Raw genomic sequence first — 18,255 nt, 5'->3', positions numbered from 1 at the left:
ATATTCCTAGTTTTAAATGGTGTTAGTAGTCATTGTAATATTAGTGCCACCAGAATCTTTCAAGGCTACTCCTTTCTCCTACATTTTAGGGGCTACAACCTAAGCTTTAGAAGTTTCTCTTTAGGATATCTCCCCTAGGGTTCCTGAGTAGTATTTGGAGATCAAGCAGGCCTGGATGAGACTGGGAACAGTTGGATAGTCCCTGGTTCCAGAAGGTTATTGGAGCCCACCTAAACTAACCTGGGAGAAGAGGAGGTCTGTCTACCTTTACAAACACTTTTTCTTTTGGGGCAATTAAATGAGGAACTCCTGGGCAGACTTATGTGTAGCTTGACTACTAGGGGGAGGCATACCTAGGGTGAGTAACTTTTTAGACAGCTAAAACACAGCTGTATCAGACCGTGTATCAGACCAAAAAATAAACATAATCATTTAACATATAATATGCAACTACACGTATATTATTATTTTCACATAAATATGTTGAAAGAATAGGCATTTATTTGAAATTGTATATTATTCTGTACTGTGTACCTTTGTTACATAAATTGCTTTTATTTAAGTGAAACAGCAATAGAACTAGTAAACAGTGCTGATCAATAGTAGTTTATAGAACAACCAATTAAAAAATAAAATATGTGAGCAAAAACAGCAATACTTTATAATGAGAAAATTTTATAATGTAATCTCTGATACAGCAGTTTATTTTACCTCTTTTTAAAAATTCTTTACTAGATATTTAAATTTTGCACGACTATCTTATTGTTTATTCTTAAGATACATAAACATAGGACTTTTAGAAAGGAGAAAGAATATAAATATAATAGGAATGATTAAAGATATGCTCATATTTAATGAAAATAACATTGACATGCTTCTTTCTCTGCCATAATACAGTCAGACATATTTTTTATTTTTGGTTTCATTTTCCAGTTATACTTTTCTGAACTGCTTACAGCCTGTAAGACATTCTTCTTTTAAGTAGTAGCAAAATGGAATAGAATCAAATGTAAAATTCATTTTGACTTGAAGCTCTGTTTTAACAAACCACATTTACTGAATTCTGGTGTCAGTCCATCATGATGGCATTAAGCTAAGTATCTTGACAAAAGCATTTTGAGCATGGGATACTTGCGTCTTATTTACTAGATACAGCAGATTTTCAGGCTTGGAAAAATTATTTTGCAGCTCTTCAAAAATGTTCATTCTCTTTGTTTCTACAGGCTTATTCTAGTAGGCCGCCTCTCTGTCAATCAGCTCCTTTGCATATTTAAATTCATCTTATAGGCTGTCCATGTCTATAAGGCCCATCATTTTTATACACTCCAAAGCACATTGGATGTCATGCGTTAAATCTCTCTTTCTCAGGGAGCATGCTTTAAAGCATAGAAGTAATCTTAATTAGTGAAATCTAAGTTGAATTCCACATAAATTACAGTTTTAATAAAGGAACCGAGAAGGTCCTTCTTAACTTGCGTACCCATTTCTGGTTACATTTTTTTGAGTTCTGAAGCAGTCTTATTTCCAAAAATATGAGTCATTTTTTCATTGTATGAGTTGTTGTCACAACCTGTGCAAATCATAGAACTACCCAGGTGCAGTCAGTGCATCCTTTTCTAGAATCCTGATGGCCCCTTCACAGATCATCAGATTGTTTTGGAGAAATAGCACATAAATTTCTGCTTCACTACACACTTTTTTTTCCTATTCTTGTCCTCCATGAATTTCAAAATTAGAGAAGTACATTCTTCTTGTCCAAACTTCTAAAAATAAGATTTTACATCTTAAATATTTTAACATATCTTTTATGGCAAGTAAGGAGTACAGTCATCTTGTACACTTGTTTAAGGAAGCAATTTCTTTCCATTTTGTGAAGTTAAAAAAAAAAATTCTTGGTAAGTGCTTATGAGTTTTGAGGAAACTGAAACTGACTGAAACTTTCATTATGAAAGCCTTTATATCACAGGAAAACAAATCACACCCCTTTTGGTGTTGTGTACCAGGTGTACAGGACATTTGGCAAGTGAGATCTTTTTCTTTTCTTCATTAAGAAATTTATAGACTGAATGGAACTTGCAAAATTTACATTTGCCCTGTCTTCTAACTACACATATAGATGAGCAAAGTCTAGTTTGTATTTGAGCAAGATAGCAAAAATCTTTTTGTTTTATATGGTTTTATTAAAATTTTCATAGAAATTCAGAAGCCTATTTGAAACTCTGTTCTGGAAACCAAATTACCTAAGACCTGGGGGTAATATTTTGCTGCCACATTCACTTGGTAAAATGTGACAGAATCATTACTTCACTGTGAGGAGTCAACAGATGTTATCAAAATAACACTTTTTTCTCCTGCTGGGCATTTTAGTTGCAATCTATGAATCTGGAAATGTAACTTCACTCAGTTTTGTAGAGCAATCAAGAAACTGAATGAATAGATAAAACATTTTTGTTCTTGGGGTGTACCCAAACTAATTCAGTGGTAGCTATTTTGATTTGAACATTGCTGTCTTTTGGGAAGACAATTTGCTTTTTTCATTTAGGAAACAGAAAAATATGATTGACTTAGAAATAGTTGCTTGTCTCACTGCAGACATTTGAGATTCCATCTCCATATGTTGCTTTCACAGCTCCTTCTCCACCATACCCAAATCCAAATATTTTTTATTGAGATATAACTGATGTATAACATTACATTAGTTTCAGGTGTGTAACATAATGATTTGATATTGTATACCTTGGAAAATAATCACTATAATAAGTCTAGGTAACAGCTGTCACCATGCATAGTTACAAAATTTTTTTTCTTGTGTTGAGAACTTTTAAGGTCTAATCTCTTAGCAACTTTTAAATAAGCAACACTGTATTATTGAATGCTTCTGCACACCGAGCAGAGATGTCGGCACAGCCATTTCACACTGGGCACTCTGGTTTGAAGTGTTGGGTGCAAAGCCTCTGCACTCGGCACCTTATGAGGGAGTGAAACAAGACTAAGCACAAAGGGGAAAAAAAGGAGGCAGAGACAAGATGGCTGGGTAGAAAGATGTTAGTTAGCTCACCCTCTCTCACAAAAACACCAAAATCACAACTAACTGCTGAACAACCATCAGCAGAAAAATACTGGAACCTACCAAAAAGGATACCCTACATCCAAATATAAGGAAAAAGCCACAACAAGATGGTAGGAGGGGCACAATAGTGTTAAAATCAAATCCCATACTCATCGGGTGGGCAACCCACAAACTGGAAAATAATTATATCACAGAGGTTCTCCCAAAGGAGTGAAAGTTATGAGCCCCATGTCAGGCTCCCCAGCCTAGGGGTCTGTCATTGGTAGGAGGAGCCCCCTGAGCATCTGGCTTTGAAGGTCAGCGGGGTTTGATCACAGTAATTCCACAGGACTTGGGGAAACAGAACCTCCACTCTTGGAGGGCATACACAAGGTCCTGTGTGCACCAGGTCCCAGGGAGAAAGCAGTGACGTCATAAGAGCCTGGACCGGACCTACCTGCTGGTATCGGAGGGTCTCTTGCGCAGGCTGGGGGTGGCTGTGGCCCACTGCAGGGACAAAGGCACTGGTGGCAGTAGTTCTGGGGCATACTCATTGGCATGAGCCCTGCTGGAGGCTGCCATTTTCTCACCAAGACCTGGCCCCACCTAACTGCCTATAGGCTCCAGTGCTGGGATGCCTCATGCCAAACAACAAACAGGATGGGAACATAACCCCACCTATCAGTGAACAGGTTGCCTAAAGTCTTACTGAGCCCACAGCTTCCCACTAAACACACCCCTTGACATGGCCCTGCCCACCATAGGGACAAGACCCAGTTCCATCACCAGTGGGCAGGAACCAGGCCCTCCCATCAGGAAGCTGGCACAAGTCCCTTAGACCAGCCTCTTTCACCAGGGGGCAGACAGCAGATGCAAGAAGAATGACAACCCTGCAGCCTGTGGAATGGAAACCACAATCACAGAAAGTTAGACAAAATTAGATGGCAGAGGAATATGTCCCAGAGCAAGGAACAAGATAAAACCCCAGAAGAACAACTAAGTGAAGTGGAGATAGGCAATCTACCCAAAAAAGAATTCAGAGTAATGACAGTAAATATGATCTAAAATCTTGGAAAAAGAATGGAGGCGCAGACTGGGAAGATACAAGAAATGGTTAACAATGAGCTAGAAAATCTAAAGAACAAACAAACAGAGATGAACAGTAAAATAACTGGAATGAAAAATACACTAGAAGGAATCAGTAGCAGAATAAATGGGGCAGAAGAATGGATAAGTTACCTGGAAGATAGAATGGTGGAAATCACTGCCATGGAACAGAATAAAGAAAACAGAATGAAAAGAAATGAGAGTCTAAGAGACCTCTGGGACAACATTAAATGCATCTCATTATAGCAGTCCCAGAGGAGAAGAGAGAAAGAAAGGACCTGAGAAAATATTTGAAGATATAATAGCTGAAAAATTCCCTAACGTGGGAAAGGAAACAGTCACCCAAGTCAGGAAGCGCAGACTCTCAGGAAAGATAAACCCAAGGAGGAACGTACTGAGACACATAGTAGTCAAACTGACAAAAATAAAAGAGGAAATATAAAAAGCAACAAGGGAAAAGCAACAAATAAAATGCAAGGGAATTCACATAAGGTTATCAGCTGATTTTTCAGCAGAAACTCTACAGGCCAGAAAGGAGTGGCATGATATATTTAAAGTGGTGAAAGGGAAGAACCTGCAACCAAGAATACTCTACCCAGCAAGGCTCTCATTCAGATTTGACAGAGAAATCAAAAGCTTTACAGACAAGCAAAAGCTAAGAGAATTCAGCACTACCAGACCAGCTTTGCAATAAATGCTAAAGGAACTTTTCTAGGCAGAAAAGAAAAGGCCACAACAAGAAACAAGAAATTTATGAATGGAAAAGCTCACCAGTAAAGGCAAATATATAGTAAAGGTAGGAAATAATCTGCACACAAATATGATATCAAAACGGGCAATTGTGAGAAGAAGATTGTACAAATGCAGGATATAGGGAATGTATTTGAAATTTAAAGACTGGCAACTTAAAACAATCTTGTTTATATATAGACTGCTATATCAAAACTTCATGGTAACCCTAAACTGAAGATCTACAGTTGATACACACACAAAAAGAATAAGGAATCCAAACACAACAGTAAAGTTAGTCATCAAATCGCAAGAGAAGAGAACAAAAGAGGAAGGGAAGAAAAAGACCAAAAAAAAAAAAAAAAAACCCAAAACAATTAAGAAAATGGCAATAAAAACATATATATTGATAATTACCTTAAATGTAAATGGATGAAATCCTCCAACCAAAAGACATAGACTGGCTGAATGGATAGAAAAACAAGACCCATATATATGCTGTCTACAGGAGACCCACTTCAGATTTAAAGACACATACAGATGAAAGTGAGGAGATGGAAATAGTTATTCCATGAAAATGGAAATCAAAAGAAAGCTGGAGTAGCAATACTCATATCAGACAAAATAGACTTTACAATAAAGACTGTTACAAGAGACAAAGAAGGACAGTACATAATGATCAAGGGACAAATCTAAGAAGAAGATATAACAATTGTAAATATATATGCACCCAACACAGGAACATCTCAATATATAAGACAAATGTTAACAGATGTAAGAGGAGAAATTGATAGTAACACAGTAATAGTGGGGGACATTAACACCCCACTTAGGCCAATGGACAGATCATCCAGACAGAAAGTCAATAAGGAAATACAGACCTTAAATGATAACGTTAGATCCTATGGACTTAACTGATATCTATAGATCATTCTGTCTGAAAACAGCAGAATACACATTGTTTTCATGTGCGCATGGAGCATTCCCAGGATAGATCACATCTTGGGCCACAAAGCAAGCCTCAGTAAATTTAGGAAAATTTAAATCATATCAAGCATCTTTTTTGACCACAGTGCTATGAGATTAGAAATCAACTACAAGAAAAAAACTGTAAAATACTGTATTATTTACTACAGTCACCATGATGTACATTAAATCCTCATGACGTATTTATTTTGTAAGTGGAAGTTTGTACCTTTTGACCACCTTCACCCAATTCGCACATCCCCCACCCCTAATGTGTGGCAACCACCAATCTGTTCTCTGTATCTATGAGCTTGCTTTTTGTTTTGTTTTGTTTTTTAGATTCTACATGTAAGTAAGATCATATGGTATTTGTCTTACTCTGTCTGACTTATTTCATTTAGCATAATGCCCTTGAGGCTCATCCATGTTCTTGCAAATGGCAAGATTTTATTCTTTTTATGGCTGAATAATATTTCATTATATATATATATTTATATTATATATATAATATATATAATATGTTATATATATGTTATATATATTATATATATAATATATATATAATATATACATGTTTTATATATATATATACACACACACACACATATATCACATTTTTTGGTCAGAATGATGGATGATTGTTTCCATATCTTGGCTGCTGTAAATACTGCTGCAATGACCATGGAGGTATATATATCTTTTTAAGTTAGTGTTTTCATTTCCTTTGGGTATATACCCAGAAGTCGAATTGCTGGATCATATGGTAGTTATATTCTTAAATTTTTTGAGGAACACCCATGTTGTATTCCATAGTGGCTAACCCAATTTACATTCCAACCAACACTGCATGAGGGTTCCCTTTTCTCTGCATCCTCACCAACACTTGTTATTTCTTATCTTTTTGAGAATAGCCATTCTGACAGGTGTGAGGTAATATCTTATTGTGGTTTTGATTTGAATTTTCCCAATGATTAGCGATGTTGAGCATCTTATCATATACCTGTTGGCTATTTGGATGTCTTCTTTGGAAAAATGTCTATTCAAATCTTCTGCCCATTTTTTAATTGGATTTTTTTTGTTGTTCTGCTCTTAAGTTGTATGAGGCCTTTGTATATTTTGGATATTAACCCCTTATCAGATGTATGATTTGCAAATATATTCTCCCATTCACTAGGTTGTCTTTTCATTTTGTGATAGTTTCCTTTGCTGTGAAATAGCTTTTACATTTGATGTTTTGCTACTTGTTGATTTTTGCTTTAGTTACCTTTGCTTTTGGTGTCAGATTCAAAAAATCATCACCAAGATTAAAGTCAAGGAGTTTACTGCCTATATTTTCTTCTAGGAGTTTTATGGTTTCAGGTCTTACATTCAACTCTTTAATCCATTTTGAGTTAATTTTTATGTATGGTGTAAGATAGTGGTCCAGTTTCACTCTTTTACATGTAGCTGTTCAGTTTTCCCAACACAATTTATTGAAGAGACTATCCTTTCTAGATTGTATATTTTTGACTCCTTTGTTATATATTAATTGACCATACATGCATGGTTTATTTCTAGGTCCGAATTACTTTTGGCATGTTGTACAATATGCTATGTTTTGGTTACTTACGTATCTAATCTAGTTGTATATGTTCTTCCATCTGTCACTAGGAACAGCCATTTAGCCTTCTTGTTCAGTGATGTCTGGGTCATGCTGGTGTTAGTACAGTCATCATTCTGATTTTCATTATCTGAGCTCTTAGAAAACAAGATCACAATATTGACAATATGAAAAATTAGTGCTATCTTGACACAAAGCACAACAGTTAATCCACAGACTAAGTCAAAGATGTACTGTTCACATTAATGATTTCAATACCCTTAGGTTGCACACTTAAGTCACATCACTCTGAGTGAACCACAGATCGCAATTGGCAACATCAGTAGTCAGAGTTAAAAACAGCAACAGCAACTGCAGGTAATCTATGCTATATTCACTTGACACCAAAACAATGTTGCTTTTAGTTCCTGGGTATTTTTTTTAAGCTTCTGTATGAATTTTGTTTTTTCCTTCCAAACTTCCAAGCCAGTTTCTAAGACACAGAAAATTTCCCATCCTGTTAATGGATGCCCCGGTACATAAGGCTTTCCTTACAACACTTGGAACAGTGCCAGGCCAACAATCATGGTTAGTCACCCTAGGCCACTTTAGGTCCAAATGGCAGTACTGTGGTTGCACCTGAACCTGGGCTCAGAGGAAACCTTCCAATACAACTAGTTTCTTTTAGTCAGCTGCCGTAGGCTGTATTCATCCCTTCTATTCTGGGGCCTGTAGGTCTACCCCAAAAGCCCTGGGCTGGTATGCCAGCTGACTGCCTGTTCTGTGCCCAAATTATCTCCCTGGGGCCCTGTACCCAGTCAAGGAAGCCCTGGGCTGCTGATGGGCCTGGACTCAATGTGGGAGAACCCCTTGTGATGCTGAATGCATTTGGGGGCATAAAGAGTTTGAGAGGCAAGGTGATCCCAAGGAATCCAAGTTTGCTTTATATCCTCATTTTATTTATTTTGAATATCACTGACTTATGTTAACAGAATATGGCCTGGAAAAACCTCAAATTATGGAATTTATCCTGGCCTTATTTGTAACCAGTACATTATTGACTTTTGTTAATACAGTTCATGGATATTTTCAAAGAACGTATAATTTGTTTTTACAGCATTACATACATAGATAAAACATATGTACATAATTAAATATAATTAAATATATGTGATTGTGTGTATGAGTTAACTTGTTTGCATATTCTAGAATCTAAATCCTCATATATTTTTGTTAACTTGTCTACTTGATATATAAAATTTATACATCAAGTTTATTTAATCTTATAATCTTTCTTTTAATAATTTTTATATAATCTTAACCCCAGAAGTTAACCACTACTAATATTATATATTATTATTGACTTTCAGGTGTTATTATCAACCTTTTAAATCTATGACAAGCCAATAGTAAAAAAAATTCCACTCGCACTTCTTTAATTTCATGAGGCTTCCCATTTATCTTATGGTTGTAGGAAATTTATAATTATTGTGCATATTTTTCTTTCATTACCCTTGACAATCACTTCTAGTGATATTTTTGACCTTTTCTAACACATATACATTTTTATATGTATATGTTTAATTGTTAAATATGCGTAACATAAAATTTACCATTTTAACCATTATTAAATGTACGAATCAGTGGCATTAAATATATTGGTGTACATTGTTGTAAACCGACCATGCATCTCCAGAACTCTTTCATCTTGCAAAACTGGAACTCTATATTCGTTAAACGATAACTCCCCATTCCTCTCTTCCTCAACCCCTGGAGGCCACCATTCTATTTACTGTTTCTATGAATTTGACCACTTTCACATACCTTATAGAAGTGGAATTATACATTATTTGTCCTTTTATTTATGGTTTATTTCACTTAACATAATATCTTCAAAGTTCACCCATGTTGTAGCATGTCAAAATTTCGTTCCATTTTAAGGCCATGTAATATTCGATTGCATGTATACATCACATTTGGTTTATCCATTGATCTGTTGATGGATACTTGGCTTACTTCCACCTTTTGACTATTGTGGATAATGATGCTGTGAACATGGGTGTACAAATATCTGTTTGAGTCCATGCTTTCAGTACTTTGAGTATACATCTAAATGTGGAATTGCTGGATAATATAGTAATTCTATATTTAACTTTCTGAGGAACCACCAAACTCTTTTTCATAGAGGCTGAATCATTTTACATTCTCATCAACGAGTTTTCCAATTTCTCCATATCCTCACCAACTCTTCTTTTTATAGTAACCAACCTAATGAGTGTAAAGTGATAACTCATTGTGGTTTTGATCTCTCTATGGATATAGCAGGATCTATGGATCAAAAATTACCAGTTTAATTTTTAAGAATATCATCATTTTGTTGAACATTGTTATCAGAAGATCTGTTGTATTTTAAATTGCTACTTTTAATTATAGGAAACCTGATTTTTGTGCATACATTTTATCAATGGACTATCATCATTTTCAAAAGACTTTTAGTTGATTTTTTTAGGGGGTTGATATTTTTTAAATGATATGAACTGAAATTAATAATAATTTTGCCACACCTTTTTAATAATAATTTTCCTTTCTTTCCTCTTCTTCAGTTAATTTCACCTTCTCTCTCTCTCTCATTTCATAATTGTATTGGGTAATCCATTCAGAATAGCAGGAAATCATCATGAAAGAGGCGATCATTACTTCTTAGGAATACCTCTAATATTATCTCATGAAAAGGCTGCTCCTTTTGATTCAGTATTTATCTTGTTGAGAAAATATTTATCTCTCCCAATTTTATTTAAAATCAGGAATGTATTTTGGGCTTTATTAGATATGTGGAAGGCATCTATTGAACTGATTATATTGTGTCTTATATTGCCTTTGAAGATTTTCTAATACTAAACCATCTTGTCTTCTAGCCTGAAGTTCTCTAGACTATTAGGTAATGAATATCGCTAGGAAGGAAAGTTCTTTTTTTGAAGTACAGTCAATTTACAATGTATTAGTTTCACATACAGCGTAGTGATTCAAAGTTTTTATAGATTATAGTCCATTTAATGTTATTAGGATATTGGCTATATTCCCTGTGCTGTACAAATATAACCTTGTAGCTTATTTTCTACATAGAAGTTTGTACCTTTTAATCCCTTTCCCCTCCCCCCTTCCCACTCTCCACTGGTAATCACTTGTTTGTTTGGTGTTCCACAGCTAGTTCTCCCTTCAATGGATGGCCTAGGGAATAAATGACCTCATCCATTCTTTCATGAAAATACACTATTAGTCTGCTTGGTTGCCATAACAAAATACCACAGACTGGGTATCTTAAACAATAGAAATTTATTCTCTCACAGCTGTGGAGGCTGGGAACCCATGATCGAGGTGCTGGCAAATTTGGTTTCTGGTGAGAGCTCTCTTCCTGGCTTGCAGATGGTGGCCTTCTCGCTGAGTCCTCTGTGTGTGTGGAGAGAGAAAGCTCTCTGGTGTCTCCTCATCCTCTTATAAGAACATCAATTCCATCAGATTAGGACCCCACCCTTATGATCTCAACCCTAATTACCTCCCAAAGGCCTCATCTCCAAATACCATCACACTGGGGTTTGGGGTTTCAATTCAGCATATGAATTTGGGGGAACACTATTCAATCCATAACATTCCATCGTATGGCCCCCCAAATTCATGTCCTCCTTTTATGCAGAATACGTCCACCCCATCTCAGTAGCTCCAAAAGTCTTAACCCGTTTCAGTACAAATTCCAAATACAGCGTCTCTTCTAAATATCATCTAAATCAGGAATGGGTGCGACTTGAGGTATGATTCATCTTGAGGCAAAATCCCTCTCCATTTATGAACGTGTGAAATCAGACAAGTTATGTGCTTCCAAAAAACAAAGGTGAGACAGGCATAGGATAGACATTCTTGTTCCTAAAGGGAGAAATTGGAAAGAAGAAAGGGGTGACAGATCCCATTAAATACAAATAAAACCTAGCAAGGCAAAGTCAATTCGATTTTAAGGTTGGAGGATAATCGTCTTAGGTTTGATGTTCTGCCCTCCAGGCCCATTGAGGTAGCAGCATAAGCCCAGAGCCTACAGTAGAGTCTACCCCACTCCTTCAGCTTTGGATAGAGGCCCCATCCATACTGCTCTTTGGAGTGGCCCTGCCCCTCTCAACCACTGGGCGGGGGAGCTTGGCTGGTCAAAACCGAGGAGGGGGCAGCTCCTGGACCTGTGATGGGGGAGGAAGCCTTGATGATCTCTGAATCACCTTCGCATCCCTCTCTTTTCTTGAAGGATAAAGTATATTGGCAGCCACATAGCTCTATTACCCCGTGCTGTTCCCTTTGGTCCAACCTGGCAATGTTTCTGCTGGTGTAATCTCATCCTTATTCCTGACTTTTCCTGAGGTGGTTCACATGCACAGTCTCTTTATCAGATGATTTTTCCATCCACACTTTTGGTATGTTCTCTCTAAAATACGTTTCCCATTTTTTGCAATAGGGATAGACTGAGAATTCTCCAAATCTTTAAGTTCTGGTACCTCCCTGTGTAACGCTTACTTGTTCAATTTATCTCCTCGTCTCACATATTACTATAAGCAGTCAGGAGTACCCAGACTACATCTTCAACATTTTGCTTAGAAATCTTCTCAGCTAATTATCCAGTTTCGTGGCTCACAAGTTCTATCTTCCATAAAACACGAGGTTACAATTTAGCCAAGTTTTTTGCCGCTTTACAGCAGGAGTTGCCTTTTCTTAATCATTGTCCTTTTCTGTCTAAAATCTCACCAGGGACAACTTTCATGTAAATATTTCTACCACCATTCTGTTCATGATTATCTTTGTACTCTCTAAGAAGATGTAGGCTTTCTCTCCTGCTCTCCTCTTTTCTCCCTGAGCCCTCACCACAGTTGCTTTCACCGTCCATGTTTCTACCAACAGTCTCTTCAGATTAATCTAGGCGTTTTCTAAAATGTGCCTCAAAATTCCTCTAGCCACTACCCATTATGAGTCCCAAAGCCATTTCCACATATTTAGGTATTTGTTATAACAACACCCTGCTTCTTGGTACCAAAATCAAAATTCTCCAGAGAAACAGGATCAATAGTATGGAGAGAGAGAGAGAGAGAGAGAGATATGTTTTAGAAGGAATTGATTGGCTCATGTGATTACGGAGGCTGACAAATCCCAAGATGTGCAGAGCGAGTCAGTAAACTGCAGCCCCAGGAGAGCCGATGGTGCAGTTTTTATGTGAAGGGCAGCAGGCTTGAAGGTCAGGAAAAGCTGGTGTCTCAGTTTGGGTACCTCAGGCAGGAAGAATCTTCCCATATCCACTGGAGGGTCAGTGTTTTTGTTTTATTAAGGCCTCCAGGATGAGGCCCACCCACATTAAAGAAAGCTACTGCTTTACTCAGTCTACTGATTTAAATGTTAATCTCATTTAAAAACACCCCATAGAAACACCCAGAATAATATTTGACCAGATATCTGAGGCCATCGTGGCCCAGTCAAACGGATGCATAAAATTAACTGTTACATGTATGAACAGTGTTTGCTAGAGAAAGATAACAGGAGTCCCTCTCTATAAAATGTTTTTGGCAGGATATACTCAACCGTATACATAGATTATTCTAAGTAAACCTGGAGTTACTGATTTATGGTGGAATAGCTGGCTGGAGAAACTGGGTAATCATGTAAACTGTGTAACTAATAGCGCAAAAGTGAAATGACTATTTATGAGCAATCTTGTGTCTACTTTACACAAAGCTCTCCATCTGTGTTTTCTGTAATCAATCTGACTGTGGCACAGGGTGGAGGATAGGGAAGCTTTGGGAGCTGCCGCTGATGCATGCTGGTGCCTCCAGGGGAAAATCTTTTATTTCTATACCTGATATTTACCCATAAAGTTTGGTATGGGTAAGATCTATGTTTTGGGGAGTTTGATATGACAGTTAAACGCTTGAGTCATAAAGGCTAAGACACTTTGGGGTCATAAAAGGAAGGAGGTGAAAAACCATGAATAAAAGTTAAATGACTGGATGATTCCCTGAGGCATCTTTAGAAGGAGGTAGAAGCCTTGAGGCAGATTACTGGGGACTAGTTTAACCAATGGGAAATGGGGACTCCGAGTAATTAATTTAATGAAATCACCAAACTGAGAGGAGAGTTAGTAGAAAATATTCTTTGTTGGCTGTTATAAATAAGTAGTGCTTGTTAAAACTAGACAGTGTAAGTGAAAGAAGTGAGACCAATTTTTCCTACTTAGACTTCCAAGGCCACCTGGGCATATATTACATTCATTTTCAAATAACCCATGTGGTATCACTGATTACCCGGAAGACTAAACACGTAGCTGAGAATCAATCTGCAGTATATGGCCAGAGAGGCTGATCTCTTCATCTGATTCACTTGTTTTCTAATTACAAATATCATGTAATCTTTGTCTCAAAGATACTGGGAACCCCAAGCACATGCACAAAACTGACTGAAAAAGAAAATGTTGCTCCTACTTTGAACTCGCTTAAAACAAACACATGGGGGAAAAGGGAGAAGTGCTGGGACAGTAGTAAGAGGAGTATTTTGAGCCTCAGCGATCATCCACACTGTAGCTGGGGAGTTGCTCTTCCGACTCTCAGCTCCTCCAGTGTGGCAAAGAAGTGATAGAGTCACAGTTCATATCAAATAAAAGGAAGCATACCAACAAATTGTGGAGAGAGCAGAACTTGATACATTATGAATCCGGAAAGGTGAATGCAGATGTCAGCTGAGAATCTACAAGAACAGATGAGGAAAATGTAGATATTAGCACTAGTCAGTCAGAAGTGGGTCAAAGCCAAACTTAGCCATGCATTCTATAAAATAATTCTAGAGCCATTTTAACAATTTCCTATTGCTGCATATTTGACATATTTGATTAACGAACTTAAATAAGTTATTTAGAGACTACTGATTTTTAATTTTTAGGAAAAAAAATGTAGTAATGTAAGAGAAATTAAATGCCAGATACCCCAGATTTAATTCTCACATACAGGTACAATCCAATACTCTTTGTGATATACATGTTTGAGCCTCGGAAACCCTGTATCAGAACAGAATTGAAGAAATATTTGCAAGTATTAAATATGTGGTCCATGAAAGAACATTACCTTCAATCAAGGAAATCACCATATGGTGGAAGTTTGAAAACTCAAAAACATCAGTAAAGCGCTAGTAACAGCCTACTTTATATATTAGTTTAGGTTTTCAGATTTTATTATATTCACAGTCTATGTGAATGAAATGTTTAGTTTTGGGGAATATTGTTGGTAATGATACCCCTCCACCTTTTGATTTGGTTAATAAAATCTCTGACATAATTTGAAATGGTTGCTTTCCATTCTAGGTAAAAAGCTTTTGCCGGAGAGATCTCACAGTCATCCAAAACACAGATTTCAACTCATTTTCTACATTTCTCTACCTGTGTTCATCATTACTATTGCTGTTATAATAAGGCAGAGTAAAATAAGGGAGCTATGCTACAGAGGAGAACCTGAAAGTGAGAGGTATATATGTTTTAATTCTTATTAAATTAAGTAAGTCAAGAAAAAAGTAGTCAAGTTTCATCAGGAATAAGCTAAGACTGTAGGTAAAACAATATGAGGATGGCCCAGGGATACATTTCAAACTAGCTTGGTGTTTTCATGTTTTCAATGGTTTTACGCATTACTAAAACCATTCATTTTACCACCAGTATCACTTGAGGAGGAGATATGGGTGCCAAGGGTATTGTGGAGGTTTATTCAGCCTCTTAATCCACTGACTCTGTCTAAATAGTGATATTGTCCATGAGCTTCATGAGAATAAATAACACTGCATTTAAAAAGTGAATAAATAAATAAAAATTTAAGATATAGATCCTCAGACCAGTGGTAAATAACTTTATCAGAACACCCCACTCAACTAGAGATAATATCTATGAACCTGCCTGCATAATATTTATTTTCCTAATTATTGCTGATTTGTCCAGTCATTTCTCAACTAGAAATTACATGTGTAATTCATACTAATCAGGTTAGGAGACAGGAGGAAGCATCATGAAGTGGGGAGAAAATTATATTTAGCCTCAGAAAACCTGGTTTCAACTCCTAAATCTTGCATATCTTGCTAATTATGATATCTTGAGCAAGGGATTTAATCTTTATGTTCTTAAAATTATTCTCTATAACTCTATAAAATGTGAGATAATAGCTTTCCAATGTATCATAAACTTTTGGGTACACCAAATTAATGAGTGAAATCACCATATTATCTGTAATCAGTTACACACTATTTAAACATCATTATTGAGCCCCTTATTCATAATTTACTGTATTCTTCCAGAGAGGTATTTACCTCTAGTTTTACCTTCCAAGAAGTGATCTGAAGAGAAAATCTGAGTATGTTATGAGAGGATGAAAGAAATCTGTAGAAATATATGGAAAAATTAACTGAAATTTTTGACTGCTACTTTACGGTTTTGGTTTAATTTGGCCTGAGGAGTTAGTGATATCATAGAATCAGGGGGCCTATCTGTAAAAATTGAGTAAATGTAAAATGAGGATGAGAGGATTTTGTTGACAAAGCAAGGTGGCTGATGGCATTTGTTCTAATATTGAGATGGTACCAGTTTTATTCGTTTTATTTTGCTGGAAGGAGACATTTTATGTAGTGAATCACTCTGTTTATTTGAAGAACATTTTTCATTCAAATAGTCACTTAATTGTTCAACATTTTTTAATTTCCCCACTTATTTAAAATAAACTTTATCGATGTTATAGATCTGTGTCGGAAGAAAGCAGCAGTAACGGCGAGTTGTCACTCAGTGTAAGGTGAGTGTAGAATGAGTGATTGATTAACCACTTGGCATCACATCTCTTGATCATTGTTGAAGGAGCACTTAAAAATTGCTAGCTTGAAACCAAAACATTTGTTAATAATATTCTTTATGGTTTCCATTGTAGGTGATTTTATAATACTAAACAATAAAACTTGATTTCATTATGTCTCAACCTCTCCTCCCTGACCTACACCAAAGGAGTGATTTTTGTGCACCCACACGAGCATTTATGACCACATAAATTTTAGGATTCTTTTTTTTTTTGAGGTTTGGTAAGCAGCACTTATATGTTGATGACATTTTACTGCCACGTAAAAAGAGGACTGATATTATAAAAATGTCAGATGTGCTTATGGTTATAATGTTATCTCAGAAAAAAATTATTGCTAATAAGATAGAGCCTTGGAGTTTTCATTCATTTTACTGTCTTAAGATCTCAAATAACAACCGAACTTTACACATCAGGGAATGAAGAAAAGAACAAACTAAGCCCAAAGTAAGTGAAAGGAAGGAAATAGTAGAAGTTAGAGGAGATATGAACAAAATGAAGAAGAAAAAAGCAATTTTAAACATCAACAAAAGTAAGCATGTTTTTTGAAAAAAGAAATAAAGAAATAAACCTTTAGCTAGACTATCTAACACAAAAAGAGAGAAGACTAATATAAATAAAACCAGAAATAAGAGGGGAGACATTACAAATGATACTACACAAATAATCTTTTTATAGTTTATAGTTCATGAAAGATTACTGTGAATATTTGTATGCTAAGAAACTGAAGAACCAAAAAGAAATGAATATATTCCTGGAAACATACAACCTGCCAAGATTAAATCATGAAGAAATAGAGCAGATTAAAAACTAGTTAAGGAGACTGAACCAGTAACTAAAACCCTCCCAACACAGAAAAGCCCAGGACAGATTGGCTTTACTGGTGAATTCTACCAAACATTTAAAGATGAATTAAAGCCAATATTTCTAAAATTCTTCCAAAAAGTAGAACAGGAGGTAACACTTACAAACTCATTTTATGAGGCCAGCATTACTCTGATACCAAAACTGAGAAGGACACTACAGAAAAAGGAAACTACAAGCTAATATCTGTGACGAGTATAGATGCAAAAATTCTCAACAAAATACTAGCAAACCAAGTTCAACAGCACATGAAAAGGATCACACACCATGAGAAAGTGATATCATGGGAGTGCAAGGATGGTTCAACATATGAAAATTAATCAATGTGATACACCCACCACATTAACAGAATGAAGAATGAAAATGACAAGATCGTCCCAATAGATATAGAAAAAACGTTTGGCAAAATTCAAAATGTTTTTATGATGTATTCTTTCTACAAATTAAGAATAGAAGGAATTTACAACATGATAAAGGCCATATATGAGAAGCTCACCGCTAACATCATAGTGAAAGTGAGAACGTTGAAGCACTTCCTCTAACATCAGGGACAAGGTAAGAATGCCCACTGGCACCATATGTATTCAACCTAGTACTGGAAGTATTAGCCAGAGCAATTAGGCGACAAAAGACATCTACATCAGAAAGGAAGAAGTGAAGTTGTTGTTGTTTTCAGATGTCACGTTCTTACACATAAAAAAACCCTAAAGATTCCACAAAAAAGTATTAGAACTAATAAACAAGATTAGTAAAACTGCCGGCTACAAAATCAATGTACAATAATCAGTTACATTTCTATATACTAAAAATAAGCTATCTTAAAATGAAGTTCAGAAAACAATCCCATAGATAATTGGATCAAAAAATAAAATACTTAGGAATAAACTTAACTAAGAATGTGAAAGACTCATGTACTGATAACTACAAGAAAGCAGTGAAAGAAATGGAAAGACATCCTGTGTTCATGGACTGAAACAATTAATATTGTTAAAATATCCATACTACTCAAAGTTATCTACAAATTCAATGAAACCCTTGTCAAAATTCCAGTGGCATTTTTCACAGAA

At 36.1% G+C, this 18,255-nt stretch overlaps 1 protein-coding gene across 2 annotated transcripts in view; it reads left to right on the top strand.

Annotated features, from left to right (window-relative positions):
* LOC137755947 (disintegrin and metalloproteinase domain-containing protein 5-like) overlaps positions 1-18,255 on the top strand; it is a 148,685-nt gene that overhangs the window by 126,341 nt on the left and 4,089 nt on the right. For both annotated transcript variants that reach the window (XM_068532090.1, XM_068532091.1), the window contains 2 exons: positions 14,803-14,962; positions 16,217-16,267. In XM_068532090.1, the coding sequence (XP_068388191.1) occupies positions 14,803-14,962; positions 16,217-16,267 (211 nt within the window). The remainder of the gene's footprint in view (positions 1-14,802; positions 14,963-16,216; positions 16,268-18,255) is intronic.

The sequence above is a fragment of the Eschrichtius robustus genome, chromosome 21 (assembly GCF_028021215.1).
Source record: "Eschrichtius robustus isolate mEscRob2 chromosome 21, mEscRob2.pri, whole genome shotgun sequence".
Taxonomy (NCBI): Eukaryota; Metazoa; Chordata; class Mammalia; order Artiodactyla; family Eschrichtiidae; genus Eschrichtius; species Eschrichtius robustus.
The sequence above is the reverse complement of the archived record's forward strand: the minus strand, read 5'-3'. Positions and strand labels throughout refer to the sequence as shown.